The sequence below is a fragment of the Sebastes fasciatus genome, chromosome 1 (genome assembly GCF_043250625.1).
Source record: "Sebastes fasciatus isolate fSebFas1 chromosome 1, fSebFas1.pri, whole genome shotgun sequence".
Classification (NCBI taxonomy): Eukaryota; Metazoa; Chordata; class Actinopteri; order Perciformes; family Sebastidae; genus Sebastes; species Sebastes fasciatus.
The window spans coordinates 6,556,987-6,577,401 of NC_133795.1; the positions used below are offsets into that span (position 1 = coordinate 6,556,987).

Below are 20,415 nucleotides of genomic sequence, written 5' to 3' on the forward strand. Positions count from 1 at the left end.
CCATTGCTTTAGGCTTCTTTCTTTTTTTTTTTTCTTCTTTTTTATGTTGTATGAATTCTAACTCACAACATTGACTACGGCTTTGTCCGAAATCCCATACTACGCTCTACATACACAATATGTGTACTATTGTTCAACATACTTTTGTGTGAATAAACAGTAGTTTGTATCTGTTCGGACGCACTGAGCAGTAATTTACGTCGTCACTTCCTGAGAGCCTCCTCGCTGGTTGGAGACACGTAACCATGGTAACCCGTGCCAACCTCATGTGACCGAACAATGATTTGTGAGAATCAAAGTCTGAACCAATTTAAAAAAGATATTACGCCTAGCAAAGTGAAATCTTATACTTACAGTTAAATTGAAACATTATTGATGTTACAGAGCTGTCCGTCAACATCTGGTGTGAACGTTGTTGTGCCTATCGCATTGCATTGTGGGATATTTATGCCGCCATAGTTTCCAGCGTTGCATTCTGTAATATCTTACCGGAAATAGTATGCAATTTGCGTACTATAAGGTTTCGGACATACTAAAATATCTCTATATTTATGTTATATATATTTATTCATTTATATATAATATCTTTCTACTCTGGAGCTGTAGAGAGCATCCTGACAGGAAGCATCACTGCCTGTTTTGGCAACTGCTCTGCGCAGGATAGGAGGGCTCTGCAGAGGCTACAAAATTCAGTAGTGCGTTTGGCCAAACGCACTACTGGAACCACACTCCCCTCCTGCAAGAGGTGCAAAACCAGAGCCAATAGGATTATGAAGGATCCTCACCACCCAAATAACAGACTGTTCCAGCTGCTGCGGTCAGGCAAGCGCCTCCGCATTTTAAAAATATTTGTATAGTTGATGTTGTTTTGCACAATCTCGTGAGCACTGACACTTTACATTTCACTGCACATCCTGTATGAGTACGTGACAAAAAAAACTCTTGAATCTTGAATCTTGAATCTCACATACTGTTTTAGCGTACTAAATAATATGTCAGTATGGGATTTCAGACACAACCTCTGTTTAAATGCACACTAATATTCCACTACTATTCCAAATATGGCAATAATCTGAATTTGATAAGAGTCATGTAAACACCATATTCCATCTGGATATTCTGAATCAGGCCGAATTATTCTGAATGGAGCATTTTCCAATTTAGACATGTGAGATATACTGATATTATTCAGGTTTTAGGAGCATTGTTCGGATATGTATACAGTGTATTCAGAATCTGCGTCTAAATTGTGTTTTTTACGGCAGTTTGCGACACGTGGCCTCTTGCTTGTTTACGTCCAGCTCTGTGCGTTGTACACAAACCAACTAGCCGACAGTTTGCAGAGATGCATGCCCAAAAGAAAAGCACACATTTCTGGTCGGAAGGAGACATACGCCTACTTTTAAACATTATGAAAGACTTTTTCTGATATGTACAAATATCACAACGTCATCCTTTTCAAGAAGGTGGTTGAAGGAATGAGAAAGGGAGGCTGTGTTCCCACGGTCAAATAAGTCCACTGCATGTAAATGGGACTATTATTGGAATATTCATTTTCAGTAGCTTAGTAGGAATATTGTCTTTTTCAGAATAAGGGCAAAAAACTGAATATTTTGTGTATGTAAATGTAGTCACTGATGATGATTCCCACCAATAGACATACAGCTCTAAAAGAGACAAAGCAATAACATAAATGAATAAAAATACTGACCTTCCATGCAGCGGATGACCATGGAAGCTGGCTGACTGGGGTATCTGAGACCTGTGGAGGTTGGCTGGTTCACCTTGAACAGACTGGGCCTGGTGCACCAGCGGGTGGGGGTGTGAGAGGCGAGAGATCCCTGCCTCATGGCCCTTTGGGGCAGCAGGAGGATAGCCAAGGGCGTTCCTCAGGTACCAGTCCCTCAGTCCCTCCAGAGCCAGGGCTTTATGCAAGCTTCGCGTCGAGTCCTCTGGGGTCGGGAGAGAGAACTGTGGGGGTCTGCGGCCGAAGGTGGTGCCAGACAGCTCCGTCTGGTAGGGGTGCAGGTTGGGGATGGAGGACGTGGTGGTGCCAGAGGCGGGAAGGGGAGACTCGTACGCTGACAGCAGGATGCCATCCTGGGGATGCTGCTGCAAAGGAATAAAGGGTCCACAAGATTTGGTTCTGGTGACTTTGACCCTGCGCAGCTCAGCTTGGGACCCTCGGAGGACCATGGGGCTGTAAGGAGGCGCAGCGCTGGGGAGGTTCACCTGGGAATGGGAAAATCCGTTGGCGTGGGGAGGTGCCGCCGCCGTGGAGGAGCGAGGAGAGGACATGTCCTGCCAGATCCTGCCTGTGGACTGGTACAGGTGGTGCTGCACTTGCATCCTCTGCTGTTTCCCCCAGATATAGTCCATCAGTAGCTCGTTGTAGCCTCCGCCAGACGCTCTGTCGCCCATGGACAGACGCAGTTTGGCCTGGTCCACAGTGCCGTCAACGTGTCTCTCGGGGCTGCCCAGGTGAATGTGTCGCAGCTTGCCATCAGTCAGTGTCTCTGAGCTCTTGTAGGGCCCTCCTCTGGGGGGCATCCCGTTTCTGGGAGCAGGATCGTCGGGGAGGCTCGATCTATCGAGCAGGGCCTCGGAGCTGTTGCTGCGCCTGGCCCGGGAGCTGTAAGGGCAGCCTCGGCGGTCGGAAGAAGAGCCCTCCTGGGCCAGTGGAATCATATAGGGCACATCCAGGCTGCCAGACCACTGCTTCAACCCGTTACCACCCGATGCATCCGACCTGAAGCAGAGATGAACAGTTACAGCTTACATTAGGAGAAGAGCAACGGTGGATAAAGAAAAGTGAGTGAAAGCATTTTAATCAAAACCATGTAACAGCATTTCACAGAAAAATCACCTAAGAAGGGACACAGTTTGTCTGCGTAAAGACCGAACGATGAGCCCTTGCTGGTAGCTAAATGTGACACTAATCGTTGTTACAGCCCTGACTCTGTGTCTGCATTTAACTAAGTCATTAAGTCATTTCCAAACACAGTTATCCCAGTGGGAAGCGGCGCCACATCACAGATTACCTGACGTGAACGCTGATCGGAGCGGTTCGGGCCAACAGAGGAGTAGCTGGAACACTTCTACCTTCGATGTTAGACGCACTTCTTGGTAATGAGTGAGTCGGGCTGTGAGAACACAAGAGGATGTGGATGTATTTAACGTTCATCACCCATTAGTGAAAACAATCATGATTATATGTGGGAAGAGAAGTACCTAACGGAGCTCGTGACAGAGTTGCGGCGCGTCCTCATCTCGTAGTAAATCTCGACCGGCGACAGCTTCCTGCTGATCCTGTGGTCGGGGCTGCCCACGGTGAGCCGGGGCTGAGATAGAGAGCGCTGGTCAGCCACCACACTGGGAGAGGACTCTTTAAGGGAGAAGAAAAACAAAGAAATTATCTTTTAATGGCTCACAGACGACAGAGAAATGATCACTTTAATTAAAAACACAACAAGTCAAGTGTGCTGCTATTTTTGGGGTTTACAACTGAAATGCTGCTGCATATTCTTGTTTGGTGTCTTAACACCAGAAGTGCAAATGAGCCTCCCACCCGCTAAGTGTGAGTGACATATTTTGAATGTGAAAAAGGCTGCAAATACAGTGAGCTAATTCTACTGCCTACTGCGTTAGTTAAAGCTGCAGTCAGTAACTTTTTATTCTTATAAAACGGTCACTATATCCTGACAGTAGTGCATGAAACAGATAATCTGAATAAATCATGCTCCTCTGTGTCCTCTGGTGCTCCTAATGGCCTTGGAAGGAGGTTATGTTTTCACCGGCGTTGGTTGGTTTGTCTGTCTGTCTGTCGACTGTCTGTCGACTGTCTGCTCGACTGTTTTCAACATGGTGGCTGGGTCACAAACTTTCTGATTTTACAGCGCTGCCTAGTTTGACCGGTTTGATCGGAGTTCACGAGTTTTACAAGCAGTGATTGACAGCTGGTGTAGAGACTGCTCTGCTCTGATTGGTTGTTTTGTTTTGGGCACGTTGGAATCTTGCAAACGGCATTAAGAGCACAGGAGGACACAGAGGAACAGGATTTTTTTTTCACAGATTATCGGTGTCCTGCAATACTGTCAGGATATACAATGGAAACAGCTTATCGTGATCACGGTTACAGTGATCAACCGCTTATATGGATCAAAAATCTTGGGACAGAATCAATCTTATACAAATGCTGTTATAGTTATCAAGTAGTCCGCATACAGTGTTCATTTTGGGTCTTTTCATACATGACAACATATGGAAAGACCTTTTAAAACTACATTAGTTGAATTCTTGTTTTGTTTTTTACTTTACTCCCATGATACTTTGCCTTGCAGACCGTCTGCTTTCCGACTAGATACCTGAGGCTGATGCTAAGTGCACATTGATATCATGACTGGAAAATTAATGAAAAAACGAATGCACACGTGGAACGCATCCTCATCAAGTGTATTGACAATGCCTGTTCACATAATGCCCCAAAAGTTAAACTCTGCCAATCCTAAACCGGCTCTGCGGCACACATGCCGACCGGCAAAAAAAAAAAGGACGCCGTGTTGCATGCACACTCGCGCTACAGAGCCGGCCAAAAACGGCAATGCCTCAACCTCGGTGAGGGAAAAGACAGAAGAACTGGCAGCGAGCCATTAAATAGCGAACCGGTCCGTTTTATTACTTTGTATTCATGTAATAAAGATACAAATGTCCTTTAGATGGTAATATCTGCATGAGAAATGATGCACAAAAACTAAAATTCAGTTATAATAATCATCTGCTTGTATTGATCAATTTGACCCAGACAGATGTGATCACTATGAGCGGTTTCCACTGTAGTGATAGTTAAAGTTACCAACTGCAACTTTAAGCTCATTATGAACATGGATATCCATCAGAGAGAGTCGCTGACAGACAGTCTGTTGACTCACCATTGTCATGGGATGTTGAATCTGACATGGAGCTTGTACTCTCTGACATGACAGTGTCCTCTGAAAGACAACAAACCATTCAGGTCACAGATGATGCAGCATGACAGCTGATGTCTTTACTAAACAATGAATGCAAAGCTAATAAATTGGGTGTGTGGTTTTAGGTGCTTTGTGATTGTACCTGTGTGACACCCCCGATGAACCGTCCTCTTGCTGTTTGGGATGTGTCGGTCTGACTCTGAGTGTCGGTACAGAGCACCGGTGAAGATGGCTTTCATCTGCTTTCTTTGGGCAGCCTCATCCTGCAGATCCAGAGACAGCCAGCCGTGTTTAGACCACAAGAACACACGGCGGTACAGCTGCTGCGTAAACACTATTGATATTCAAGGTGTTGACTTACCTCTGCCTTGGTGTTGGGCGCATGGCCAGTCCTGCGCAGCACCGGTGGGGGTTTCTCTCCCGTCTCCAGGGGGAAAGCATGTGGCAACTTCCCAGTCAGCTCCTGCAGAGGACATTCATTAGCACCTAGTAACTAAAAGCCATCCTCTCACTGGCCTGCGAGGTCCAAAGTGTCACATAAAATGATACCACTTAACAGATTACTTCCAAGTCTCAATAAAACAACCACTTAAATAGTTGACTGCACGGAAAGAGATGCCAGATGGAATAACGTTTCTATCATAATTTATCTCTAAAGCAGAAACAGAATAAATTTGCAGATGAGTCTAAAGTAGCTTCACTGAAAACAGAGTTAGACAACCTGTGAATCCAAGAATAGAGAACAAACAGAGAGATAGTAACTATACATCCAGCTGAAAACATAAAGAGATGTGTTAAACAGCTGTTAATGAGAAGCGGAGGCAGCTGCGGCTTCATTAAGACGTGCTGACAGGTTCTCTGGAGCAATCAAGAAAATATTAATATGCAACCTATTGTATTATTATACGAGAAAGAAACATCACTGGTTGCCAGTTGCATCTACACCCAAAGGTTCAAACTTACGGAACATTAAAATTATGCCAAAATCTGTAATAGGCTGCAGTTAGGGCTGGGCGATAATTCAATATGATAATTTATTGTCTTTAAATGGAATCGTATCGTTATGAAATCAAATATCGAGATATCGTGATACACAATTACATCATCTGAATTGATAACAAGCACACACTAACTCAAATTTCTCAGAAAATCTGATCAAACCAGGCGGCAACCTCCGAGTCTGAAAAGTGAAGCCAATGCTGAAGTGCCTTAAACTTGCATTCTTTCTAACAGCCAGCAGGGGGCGACTCCTCTGGTTGCAAAGAGAAGTCTGATTGTATAGAAGTCTATGAGAAAATGAGGCGACTTCTCACCTTGACTTATTACCTCAGTAAACATTGCAAACATGAGTTTACAGTCTCAATCACTAGTTTCAAGTCTTCTTCAATACAGCATGATGTTCATTTAGTAAATTATGGTCCCAATTATGGGCGTGGCTACCTTGTGATTGACAGGTCGTTGCCACGGCGTTGTCCGGTCTGGGAGTTGTCCATTTTTCCGTCTTAGATCTTTAACGCTTTCACAGTGTGTTTTCAGTTCATGAAAGTTAATTATAACCATTTTGGTTGCCTAAAAATGTCTTATTCAACGTTCGGTTACACTTAGCTCCACCCTCTTGTGTCACATCTGGTTGCAAAAAAAACAAGATGACGACGGCCAAAATGCCGAACTCAAGGCTTCAAACCAATGGGTGACGTCACGGGGACTACGTCCACTTCTTATGTACAGTCTATGAATCATACAAATCTCTTAATCTGATTACTCTGTTTACGTGTGCATGCATGTAAACATAGTCAGTGTGCAGTTGGAAATATTTATGAAAAAAAAAATTCTATAATTTCACCTTTAAGTGTTATGTTCATTTTGCACTAAAGTTCTTCATTAAATGAGAAAATACTCTGTACCTTCATTTGTCTAGTATTTAATACGTTGGCTTTACCATGTGGTTATTTCATATGGACTATTTATTTATTGAATTACCAGAAAACATGCTATATCCTGATATATATAAATATCGAGATATGAAGTATCGTGATGGAAGATTTTGTCGCCCAGCCGTAGCTGCAGTCTCTTCAGTAAAAACACAGTAAGTGAACAGACTAACACACTGTAGTTGTCATCTTAACACTTGAGGTGTACGGAGAGAGGATGTTGTAGCCTGAGAGTGAGCCATGCATGTTTCAAAAGTGAAGTGAGAGCTACTCACTGCTTCCTGCAGACAGACGTGTTTGAGCTCTCCCACTCTGGTGTTGAGGAGCGCCTCCAAGGCCTGCTTCCTCTCCTGCAGAGCTGCAACCCTCTCAGCCTGCAGCTTGCTGTCCTGGCAGCCTTGAACATCTACAGACACATACATATATATATATATAGAAACATCTTCAGAAAGACTGAATTAAAGTTTAAGGCTGGCAATGTTCTATATTTTTTTATGGTCAACAAATCCCATGAAAAGATGAACAATGAATATAGTGTTGTCAGTGTATCCAAAGCCTGATAGAACGTTTTCCTCTGTGTCACGGAGCTCCGTTGTTTTCCAAATAGGGATTAAAAACTCATCAATAAGCCACACTGTTGTACTGGAAGACATGTTCCTTCATTACCTCGTACATGGAAAGTGTAATTTATTTTGAGTCAGGTCTACATAACACTGTTCAGCCAATTAGACTGTTATCAGGCCATTAAATAGACGTTATCGGTGGTTATAAGCCTCATAGACGTGGGTCAGTAGGGCCCTACTACACCCAATAGTAGGTTTTATCGCCTATTAATATGGTCAACCAAAAAAAGAAAGTATAAAAGAAGACAACAGCGACCTTTAGCGACCGTGGTAATTATGACAGGAACAGAAGGGGAAGTCAGGCACTGTAGTATAGACAGCGTGAAACTCCATATGGTGTAGAGATTGGGGGTAATAAAAGACATAAAACAGGGTTTTCACCCAGGAGGCTGGAGTTTGCATCTCATGTGAAACCAAGAACGTGTAGTTGTCTTTGTGTTCACAAGCGTTAAGTTTCACTTTCACTAATTAGCAAGTAACCTACTTTGTTTGGCTGTCTTGACTTGGGACTTGACTCTGGACTTTTATTATTATTATTTTATATCTATTATAAACATTATTTATTATTAATTATATTCTGCTATTTACCAATAAGCAGTAATAAATAGCTGGTAATTTATTTAATACATTTCCCAGGAAAAGAATACAAATTTAATTGATATGCTTTATTTCCATGTCTGCTGGTAAATAGATAATAACTAGCAAATAACTTCTTTGAAATTTCTTTAAAAAACTCCCTGAATCATTACATCAGCTACCAGGTTACATTTGTGTAGACAATAAGTCACACAGTGGTGAGATCTGTACCTGATCAGAAGTGTCTTCTATTAGTTTTGGTTTTCCACCTCCGATGAGGAGCAGCCGCTTCTCAAGCCTAAGGCCCTATTTTAACCATTATATGCTATTTCAGCATCTAATTATTAAATTATGTTTATAATAAAGTAGTTTCTATAAATTTTGAGGTAAATATTGGGGTAATTTGGCAGTAAATCCAAAAAACTTTGAAATAGGTTACTTGCTAATTATCACATAATTACTAATCGATTAATTGTTGCAGCTCTATAATGTAACCATGTTCTCATAATGTAACTATGCACAAAACTGTTTTTACGTTATGCACTCATGGTTTTCTTATTACATTATGAGTTGCTACCAGGTTTCTGACAGGGAAGTCATGCAAAGTTATGGACTAACACATTGTTGGTTTGTCTCTTCGTGGGATTTATTGACCGTAAGAAAAATATAGAAAGATGACAGACTTCTCCTTTAACAACAGGACACTGGACATTTAGGCCAAATCTGCTGAATGCACATGTAAAGGATTGACATTTTCTTATTAAATTAGAAATGCAGTGTTTTGGTTTCTACTGTTTCACAAGTGTCTGTTTCCCACAACATGACGACCGCTCACAGCTCCTCTGATAAGATTGTCGGACAGCTGTGGCGACAGTACGGCGAACAAAAGGCCTTCACGCATGCAGCTGTTATTTCAGCTGGCTGTTTCCTTGAGAAAAAAACACTTTTGTTTTCCTTCTGTTGAACTGTGAGAAAAGAAAACACACCAAGCCATTCCAGGCTTGTCCAGACATGAATGTGTCTGTCTTCACACTGTGAGGAGTCATTAGTACTCACCAGGAGCCCCCAAACCCATGGACGTGATCAGATGACCTTTGACCTCCATGTGATGTAACTCTGGGGACTTTACAACTCTCGCTCCCAGCCACGCCCTCACCTGATGAAGAAGACAAGATATATTCAGGGTTAGATGTTTTGCAGTATCAGCCATGTGTTTTCTAGCAAGTCAGCAGCAGATGAGCATGTGTGTGTCTCCTGGATCAGATTACAGCAGGTACCATCAGGGGGAGCTACTGCACCTCTGTTCAGGTGTCTACAGCTGAATCCTTGAAAAGGTTAAAACATATTACTAATACAGCTTAACAAGGGAAGAATAGTAGAACAATATTTAGATTTTTCTGTGACTGTAAAATATAAATATATACATATAAATATTCAGAGACTCAACAAGCTGAAAGTCAATCTGTCATACAGTAAAACAAAATCTTGCAGCTTCATTAAAAGCACTATAAATCCCAGAGCTGCCCCCTCTTAGTCGATTAGTCGACTAACCGGTCGTCCTGGTTTTAGTCAACTAAGATTTTTTTTGTCCATTAGTCATTTTTTATGCTTTTTTTTTCATGCTGAATGGCTTATTCCCAAGAAAATTATGAGCAAATCTCTGGTAAACACAAGATTAAAGGTTGGCCGTGGGACAGTTTGGGGCCGTCGGTGAGCGTCTGTTGGCCCTAGTTTTTGCGGTGTGTCATGGCTCTAGTCTGCACGTGTCGGAGGTTTGGCGCCCGTCGGTGAGAGAAATCTCTCTGATTGGCTGTTCAGCTTAAACGAATCAGTGCACGAGAAGAGAAATGTACGTGAGGAAAGCAAACCAACGAGTAAAGTCAAGAGGAAAAACACAGAATGCTCTTCTCTTTTTTCATCTTCATCTCATCTGATGATTTAAATACACGGATATTTTCACAACGACATGGCCGTCTGGAATTAAGCTAAGTGGTGAGTGAGAGTAAGTAGTATCATAACAACGGCTTGTATATCCGCCGTCCTCGGTCTTCCGGTTTCCCTTTTTGAATGACGAATACAGACTACAGCGACCTGCTGGTGTGGAGAGTTATTTCCTCTCACGCAGGCGCAGAACATACGTGGTAGTTGGCCGTCGGCTGTAGTCTTTGCGATGTGTGGAAGACGAGTGCAACTTTTAGGCCAAGACAAAAGGCGACGTGAGGCAACGCAACTGGTGGCCTTCGTCACCTCTAGTTCTTTGATGTCGAGTTGGTGTGTCTGGGTCTTTAAAGTGGTGCTTTTGTGTGATTCTTTGTGGAGAAACTCGGTTTTATAGATCTGTCGATTAAATAAACGAATCAATTAGTCGACAAAATCACATGAGTGTTAGTCGACTAAGAATTTCTTTGTTTGAGGGCAGCTCTAATAAATCTCATATTTGACATTATATGAAGTCATATCAGTTAGCCTTTTTTTATAGAACATTAATAATATATCAAAAGTTCAATAAAAGTCTGATGATAATTTGACTTAACACCTTAAGGCATCCTGAAAGTGAGTAATACTCTAAAATTAGCTCTCAGACACAATTAGCAACCAATTAATTTGCAAAGAGAAGGAAATGAGACAGGATAAAGTAACATTAATAATGCATGGACAGAGAAACAGAGAGGGAGAAACCTAAACCCGGAGTGTTTTATGTCTCAATAGCTACAAAGAGAGGGAGCCAGAGGAATAGAGCCAGGAGCAAAGTGATGGAATAAATAACAGAGGCGAGGAATGAAAATGCAATGTTCAGCGTTGAGTTTCCTGCTGTCATAAATATCAAGGTGTACATGAAACGGCATGGAATTATGTTTACTATATTTTATAGCTTTTGCATATCAGAGCGGAGAAGGAAACTGTTGTCCAACATCAAATAAGGCCCCATAAAAAGAAAAACCTACAAGACAAGAAATGCTGTCGACCGCGAGCAACGTTTTATGTGCTGTTTCCCCACATAATGGAGGTTCATTAGGAACAAAGCCTCTTCCCTAATACCCAATAGAGACTTGACATCCAAAAATAGAGATCGCGTTTTCTGCCAAAAGCCTCTCACTCAACGCTGCACACAAATTGCTGCCATAAACAAGCATCTTGCCAGTCGAGTTAAATCATAAAACGACTCCATTCAACTCTCAAATCTTAGACGGAAGTCCTCGAGGGCTGAAAATTACCCGTCCAAAGACTGCTTCTGCCATCTTTCAAACGGAAACATTTATCTATCAGTTGCTCTGAGCAGCTGCCTCAAAGTCTGCACACAATTAAGCAGCTTTTTAGGGGGTCAGTAAGACATACTGCTCTGTTTCCCTCACTCAAACAACTTAAAGAATAAGGCTCACTTTGTGTAAAGACATACTTGAAATACTTGTGTTGAGTTTGCGTTGGCTCCCGTCCTGGAACCGAACCAGTAACTGCTGTTTGCTCCTGTACGTGTGAAAACCCCCAGCATGCTTGACCTCCCATTGACAGACAAGTAGGAGCCTCTCACACACAAACAAAGTGGCAGAGTTACGACCGCACGCTCAGACAAAAGCTCATCACATGAACCCTGTTACACAAAACCCAGGCGGCGATAATCAGATTTTAAGTGAATCTAATATACTGAGAATGACTTTCACCTGGGAATGCACGAGGCAGTGTCGTGTCTGTTCTCTGTGTTGAGCGGCGAGGCTGAGCAGTAAACCCACAGGGAGAAGCAGTCAAGAGGAGACAGACAGAGACATTTGGTATTCATCTGCATGGTCGCCGGGCAGCTGGAGCCAAAAGGCTGCCGTGCCCCTAAAGAATGGCTTTGTCCAGCAACCAAAACATTTGCTTGGAAGCTGGGTGCTATCCTTTACACTCACTAAAATGTGCCCGTTATCTCTTTATATATAACAATCCTTTGACTTCAGTGCTCTGGGTTAACTAGTGTTTCATTTTTGGTTCTCTATACGATATCCAGAGCATCGATATAGCAGCAAACAACTATTTGCTATGTAAAGATATAGTAGAGGAGTAATGTCTACCTGAGCAGAGGATGAAGTCACTCTCCCTCCTGTGTGTGTGGTGTAATGAGAGCTTCTCCTCGCTTTGTTGACATTGCCGGACCGGCCGCATGTGCATTTTCCTGCATGTGAGCGCGAACCACTGGCTAGCTCACGGCCGCCACTCGGCACTGCTCACATACGGCGGTTACAACTGCTAACGTCGTACCGACCGATGGTTTACAGTGTTAGCTCTGTCAGTTTGGTTTTAACTAGTTATTTGATGCTATAACAAAGGGGTGAGACGTTATGATTGACAGCTCTGACTGACAGCTGCTTTAACTTTCCATAACCATCATAAGTCGTGTAATAAAACAAGTCAGTTTGATCATAAATGTAGTTATATATAGATATCATGGTTAGTTGTTGTGTCTTTAGTCAAACAGCTACCGTGGTGCTAACGTAGCAGCTAGGTGGCTCACGCTAACAAGCTGCGGCCGTGCTTGGCTCGGCCAACACATCCTGATGACTACACCTTCACAACTGCTACTGGCATCAATAGATGTACTGTATGTGAAATGATGTGACAAAACAACCAGTGTGTGCTGCACTGTTTTATGATTTACCGTTATCCCGTAATTACCTAATTGTTCAGCAAAGGTTACACATCTGGTTACATCTAAGTCTTACTTTAGTGTAAACTACAGTGTATCAAGTTCATGAAAGCTTTTAGGTCTTTCTGTGGGGAAAAAATCCAAAAACAGCTGTTGCTGTTTGTTTGGACTAAGTAGAAAAACAATTTAGTAGCAAGCTAGCAGCAATAGTTATAACGGCTAAACTGAAACAGAAGAGGTGTCAACAATAGAAAGGGAATTGATAGAAAGGAAATATAAAGAAAATGGTGTCACAATATGATCCACAATTTCTGACAAAGAGCAAAAACACCAAACGTAGTGAGTGCTTAGCACCAAATATCCTCCAGGGTTACCACAAACTCAAGTGTTGCTTTAAGACAGAGACGAATCAATCAACTGCAACAGGTCGCCCTCTAACCACCACTGAGACTAATAAATACCACACCTGAGAGGATCAGTGGTCTCCCTGGTTGAAGTGAAGCGCTAACTGCTTAAACATCTGGTGTACAGATGTGTGCAGAGGTACAGTCAGGTACAACAACACCAGACGGCATCACATTCCTGAGTGAGGCCTGCGGGGAGCGATGGCGGGACAATGAAGAATCAGATAAACAGAGAGTCACAGAGAGCGGCATCAAAGGAGGGATCAGAGGAGTACGAGAGATATGAACACAACACGATCATCAAACACATGTTGACTTAGCGTGTGCATGTGTAAGGGGATGGCGGTGTAGATAGCACTGTGGGAGCCATGTTGATTAAAACATGAGCTGTGCGATGAGAGCGAGCTGCCCCTGTGCAGCGTGCATCACACGAATGCAAATCAGCGGCGAGTTTAATATTCAAGTCCGACGGGCTAAACACTGAAGCCTGTAAGGTAGGTCGCATCCTACCGTGTCCACACAAGCTCTCTCTTCAGCTTAGAAGTCATACATATTAGATCACAACATTCAAAGCTAAACTCCTACAGGCAACAGTTTTATGTCCGTTTCCTCATCCCCTTGATAAACACGATGCCTCCCAGCTCTTAAAGAGATTCACTCTCTCCGCCGTCAGCTTTTATCTGGCCCAAGAGTCCCGGGAACAGGCTACTGTTGTCAACAGCATTTATATAACAGATATATTCACGACTTACAGTACAGCGTGTCTTAACAGTCGACGCTTCTGCAACAGCCTCACATCCGTCGCATGTGGCGAGGGATGCACAATATGTTTGTTAGTCTCTTTCAAAGCAGGCAGCTGAGATGTGAAAGAGCAGCTGAAATATCACCTCCGGCCCTCTACGGACAGGTGAGGCCGGCAGCCCTCATGTTGACTGTTGGTGTTGACACAGCTGCTGCTGTTATGACCTTACACATGGTAACCAGAGAGCAGGGTTACAACTATGTTCCTGAGGAGTCAAAACTAGGCCAATAGAGTCGCAGACTGTGTAGCTTTTGAAATATCCAACTGTTGCACGGCTGGCTCTCACAATGCCTTCAATGGCGTGCCAGGAGAACAACCATAGACTGCATATAAGAAGTGGACATAGTCACCGTGACGTCACCCACTGGTTTGTGGACTGCCGTTTTGAAGTCTTGAGTTAGGCTACTTGGTTTTTGACCGTCTCCATCTTGGTTATTTGGAACCAGAAGTGACACAAGAGGGTGGAGCTAAGTACAACCGAACGCTGAATAATGGTACGTGTCCACAGGCTCCATCCTTTCCAGGCTTCTCATTCATTGTGTATGTAAGCAGCCGTGCAATGCATTGTGGTTGCGTGGCGGCACGATTCGAGAGACGGGGCGTCAGGTTGGCCGCTCCTCATTTGCATAAAGTTGAGGTCTAGGCTACTTTATGCAAATTAGGGGCGACCAGTGTAGGGCTGTCCCAAATACCATTTTTTGGGCTTCAAAGCTTCAGTGAGAAATATGTTTCATTGCCTGAGACATCGTCGCTGCCACACTACTGTACAAACACACACAAAATTAAGCATTTGTATACTGATTTGGAGGTTGAATACCATGGCAACGGTCAAAGCTTCGAAGCATTCAGGTCAGCCCTAGTGCTTCCCTAGCCCTAACTAACCGTTGTCGATCTAAAATAAAGTATAAAATATTTCTCGCATAAAATGTTTTCAGAAACATTTCAGTGAACTATTTTCACAACCTGTCAATCACAAGCTAGCCCCGACCTAAAGCATCCCCTGCTTTATAGTCTATTTGACTCTAAATGGGGCCATAATTTACTAAAGCAACATCATGCTGTATTGAAGAAGACTTGAAACTAGCGATTGAGACCATAAACTCATGTTTAAAATGTTTACTGAGGTAATAAATCAAGTGAGAAGTAGGCTCATTTTCTCATAGACTTCTATACAATCAGACTTCTTTTTGCAACCAGAGGAGTCGCCCCCTGCTGGCTGTTAGAAAGAATGCAAGTTTAAGACACTTCAGCATTGGCTTCACTTCTCAGACCCGGATGTTGCCGCCTGATAGGACAACACTTCTGAACCTCACTCTGTTCATTTGAAAGAGAACAGTCATGTGACCTTTATCTGCACGCTTTCCCTGCCATTCAAAGTCCGAGGATGTTATAATACGCCCAGTGGTGAGTTGTAATGATGAGGAATAGAAATGTTTTTAACCTAAAGAAGAAAAAGGGAGATTTAGGTTTCAGTCAGGGTCAGACATCCAGCTGATTCAGAGCAGAGGATTTACTGAACCACCTCCACCTGACCAACCCCAACCAAAGAACTGCGGACAGCTTATGGAAGGTCTTGTGACCCTGCACCCCCTACCCCCCCACACTAATATGATCTCTTCTTGTTCTCTCTATATCCATGAAATACTGATTTATAGCACGCTTATCGGCACACAGCAGGGCAGCTCAGCTCGGGCTGACCAATCCTGTGGCTCACCATTTCTCCTCCCTGGCCTTGACGCTCACCTTTGCACGTTTGACACAGCTAGCTACCGCGGGTGAAACAAAGCAATCTTGGTGATTGCTATCCACCTGGATTCTGCTAAACTGAGGTGGGGGGGAGTAATAAAGAAAGGAATGCGTCTCTAACGTCCAAGGGGATTATTCCTATGCATTTTCCCTCTGCTCTGTAACACCTGGAGGGATTTCTGTACGTGATCCAAAGTTGTTTTTTTTTTTTTAAATGTTCCACTGTGGCTGTAATCCGCCTTGTTTTGGTTTTGAAGGGGGTTCAGGGCTGCCTATGATGTGCAGCCACAGCCGTACACTTACATTCATTACTACACATGCATAACCGCCTTGATCTTTAGTGCTTTTTTAAGAAATGTGGGTGAATTCTCTCTCTCATCCACTAAAAAGAGAGCACTGCTGCTCTGGTGTATTTCCAACGCTTGATAAGGTCTGGGATTTGATTCCCTGAGCTCACACACTCAGCACCGAGACGCTTTGGACGAGGCATATTTTCTGGGGCTGTCAAATGCAAATTTGTTTTAATGTCACTAATTCCTTTAACGCATTAACGCTCAATTTTAAAGCTAAAGTGAAGATACTGGCATCATATGAAACTAGAAAACCTAAAGAATCCGTTGGTACCAACCATGTCATATTAGTTTGTCATGAAGGAGGTTAAATAATGCTCCAAACCTGCGCAAAATGTTGGCGAGAAAAACCTGGCATGGCCATTTTCAAAGGGGTCCCTTGACCTCTGACCTCAAGATATGTGGATGAAAATGGGTTCTATGGGTACCCACGAGTCTCCCCTTTACAGACATGCCCACTTTATGATAATCACATGCAGTTTGGGGCAAGTCATAGTCAAGTCAGCACACTGACACACTGACAGCTGTTGTTGCCTGTTAGGCTGCAGTTTGCCATGTTATGATTTGAGCATATTTTGTATGCTAAGTGCAGTACCTGTGAGGGTTTCTGGTGTGTTGTTAATTGATTTCCAATAATAAATATATACATATATTTGCATAAAGCAGTATATTAGCCCACGCCAATGTTGAGTATCAAATACTTGACAAATCTCCCTTTATGGTATATTTGAGCAGATAAAAAAATGTGTGATTAATTTGTGATTAATCACGATTAACTATTTTAATTGATTGACAGCCTTACTTTAAATACATGCAAAAAAACACAGATTAGAGCTGCAACTAAATATTATTTTCATTGTCGTCATATTTCTCAATTAATCTAACAGTTGTTTGGTCTATAAAATAGTGTAAAATGTTGATCAGTGTTTCCCACAGCCCAAAACAACGTCCTCAAAAGTCTTGTTTTGTCCACAACTCAAAAATATTAGTATAGATATACTATACTATACAGATAAAGTATATTTTTACTTTTTTTTCTTAAAAAAGGGACTCAAACCGATCAATCGATTATCAAAATAGCTCTAATATAGGCCTATATACAGTATAGTAGCTAGTATTTTCCAAGACATCACATCCAAAATAGTGAAAATTAGCCAGCTGGGTAACACAGGCACAACTACAGAAACATTGATTAATGTGTGTTGTCATTATAAATAAGTAAAATTAAATATATATATATATATATATATATATTTACTATATACTATATTTTACTGAAAAGACATTTTACAACTCTCTGTTATCCATGACGAATGATAATAATAATAATAATAATAAAAGACTTTGTATGTTTCCTCAAATGTCTTTTGTCCACAACTCAAAGATTCAGTTTACTGTCATAGAGGAGTAAAGAAACTATAAAGAAACTATTCACATTTAAGAAGCTGGAATCAGAGAATTTTCAATTTTTATCTTAAAAGATCAAAACGGACCCCGAGCTGGCAAAATTCCTACTGTACAGATAAGCTAACATTACTGCCAAGCATGTGAAATATATAGTGATATTGTGGTTTTAGCGCTCAATCATGTTCAGCACGTGTGTGTCGCCTCACTGTTTTAACCGATGCTCGCTTGCGTTGTAGCACGAGCACAAGCGCAAGCAACAGGACGCTGACTGTCGTTGACTTAACAGCCACAGATGTCACTGTTATGATTCTTACATAGAGCCCCTTTAACAAAATTGACTAACCGCTCTAGTACAGGTCAAATGGTTTGGTGAAAGGTTCTGGATCCAGATCAGGGGGGTCGAGTGTGTGACTTTTAGCACCCCCCCTCCACTTGACTAAACCTGCATGCTCGTCAGCCAAACCACTACTGAACCAGATGCTCAAATCATGTCATGTCTTAAGGGCATCATAAACGGAGCAGTGTCACCTTGGTGTAACAAAATGGTAAAAAAAAAAACATTGTGTTTGCACCAAACTGGGTCAAAGTCCAATTCCACGGTGTTTGATTGAATTGTAACAGTCATAGTAGCATGAAACAATGAAAGGGAGGGTTTTGTAGAGAAGTAGAGTGTCTCCATGCTTCCAATTTGAAGACAACAGCGAACCGAGAGGAGAAAACAAACAGCAACATGTGTCAAAATACAGAGTTTCACCAGCCGATTAGACTGTTGTCACGATATTAAATAGGCGTTATCAGTTGCTATAAGGCCCATAGATTTGGGTCAATAGGGGCCTACTACACCCACTAGTAGGTTTATCATCTATTCACATGGTAGATCACCGAAAGAATGTATAAAAGAACACAACAGTAAACAGTGTTAAACTCCATAAGGGGAGGAGATTGGGGATGGGGCACAAAACACAAAACACAGGAGACCAGAGTTTGCATCCTGTGTGAGTTATTCTATTATGTTTTATATATTTTAATTATATTTATTTCTATAGTTATTTTAACACAAAACATTATGTTTTCCCCTAAACTTAACATGTGTTTTTTGTTGCCTAAACCTAAAGAAGTTGAAGATTTGTTGCCTAAACCTAAAGAAGTTGCAGGTTTTTTGCCTAAACCTTAAGAAATTGCAGTTTTGTTGCATAATCCTAATTCTTTTTTCTGCCTAAACCTAAAGAAGTTGTAGTTTTGTTGCATAGTCCTAAAGAAGTTGCAGTTTTGTTGCATAATCCTAATTGTTTTTGCTGCCTAAACCTAAAGAAGTTGTAGTTTTGTTGCAGAATCCTAATTGTTTTTGTTGCCTAAACCTAAAGAAGTTGTAGTTGTAGTGCCTAAACCTAAAGAAGCCTTTTTTGTTTGTGTTCAAAATGTGACGTTTCATTCAGTTTTACAACATGTTAGAACTTGTTGCCTTTAAGTTTCCCTTTCACGTAGTAGGTGTAGCAGGCCCCTAATGACCCTCATCTATGGTGCTTATAGCGATTGATAACGCCTATTTAATGGCCTGAAAAACAGTCAAAACGGGTGGTTTCCCCGAGCTTCCCCTGCAATAACACAGGAAACCTCTTTGCAAATTGCCTATAACGGTTCATGAAGTTCATAGAAATACACACAAAAAAGGAACGATCAGCTCTTTGGAGTAGAAAATCTGAGGTATTTCCCCGGTACTCTAAGAGGCGGACTATAGCTGTGAATCACCCTGAAGGCACTGACTGACCCACACACACACAACACACATTTGTATTTTTCTTTCAGATCCAGACAGACATCCTTGTTCAGGAATCTGTTAATAATAGGGCTTAACGCTGCTGCATGAGAAACAGCAGTATTCATAAAATGAGAAGTGAAATCAATATAAAGGCCCAGCAGACAGACAGCATGAGCTCCATGCAGTATAACAGGGAGAAGTTCCCCAAAAAAAAAAAAAAGCAAGCAGATTTGTTACCACTTTAAAGCATTTGAATTGAAACCAGGCATTTCCTGCCTTTTACTGGAAATACACCACCAATGAAAGATTTAATTAACAGGCATGTTATTTTTTTATTTATTTTGTAGCTCATGCAGCGTGGAAAGCATTTAAAGCATGTGTTCCCTCCACATTATTATAAGCTCCAGCTATAGTGAGGCTGCAGAACATCCTGCATCTGCATAGTGTCGATGCAGACGGACCTCAGCAGCAGCAGCTGCAGCAGCAGCAGCAACATATCATCATAATGAAACACACTGACTGGACTAATTAATGGCAGCAATAACACATATCAGGTGTGTCACTGTGTCTCACTGACACGATGACACACCAGCTTTTTACGCATGTAAGTGCGTCCACATAGGTTTGACCCATAATAAACAGTCTTCCTATATGTAGGCCATGCTGGTGTTTTTATTATAAAGATAATAAAGGTTCATTAATACGCCCCAGCAAGGATGAGAAGGACATCTTACCAGAGAGCATGACCGATGGCTCCGGAGGTCTCCATGGTCCTCTGTAGCAAAACCAAGCCGAGAAAAATCATTCCTGCACGGACAGCACCAGCACCAGAACCAGAACCAGGACCGGGTTAAATCCTCCCCAGAATAAAAAAAAAGCTGCTTTAATTAATTAAACGTGCAAGGAGAGAAAAGACAGGCTGTCTCGTTCATGGTGGCTTCCTATCCTCCTTATTATAATTCACCAGCAGCCTCCAGCAGCGCGCATCTCCGCTCAGCAGAGAGACAGAAGAAGAAGAAGAAGAAGAGGAGGAAGAGGAGGAGGAGGATAATAAAGGTTTATTCCTTCTGTTGCTCTGTTTCTCAGCCTCCTGTCACAGCAGCAGCAGCAGCAGTAGAGGTGGTGTTAGTGTTGGTGGTGTTGGTGATGAAGCCCCTCCCAGATGTAACATGCCTTCAATGTGCGACACTTAATCCCGACACACACACACACACACACGGCGCTATCCA

General features: G+C 42.3%; 1 protein-coding gene across 2 annotated transcripts in view; it reads right to left on the reverse strand.

Moving 5' to 3' along the window:
- The window catches only part of ccdc120b (coiled-coil domain containing 120b), a 26,307-nt gene extending 5,919 nt beyond the window's left edge, over positions 1-20,388 (reverse strand). Inside the window, exons 1-9 of one of the 2 annotated variants that reach the window (XM_074653149.1) lie at positions 19,921-20,388; positions 9,154-9,253; positions 7,174-7,304; positions 5,329-5,430; positions 5,110-5,230; positions 4,929-4,988; positions 3,232-3,385; positions 3,042-3,143; positions 1,712-2,749 (exon numbers count right to left, since the gene is read on the reverse strand). In XM_074653149.1, coding sequence (XP_074509250.1) covers positions 1,712-2,749; positions 3,042-3,143; positions 3,232-3,385; positions 4,929-4,988; positions 5,110-5,230; positions 5,329-5,430; positions 7,174-7,304; positions 9,154-9,202 — 1,757 coding nt within the window. In that variant the 5' untranslated portion in view covers positions 9,203-9,253; positions 19,921-20,388. The remainder of the gene's footprint in view (positions 1-1,711; positions 2,750-3,041; positions 3,144-3,231; positions 3,386-4,928; positions 4,989-5,109; positions 5,231-5,328; positions 5,431-7,173; positions 7,305-9,153; positions 9,254-19,920) is intronic. The other variant, XM_074653073.1, reaches the window with a different exon arrangement.
- Between the last annotated feature and the right edge of the window lie 27 nt (positions 20,389-20,415).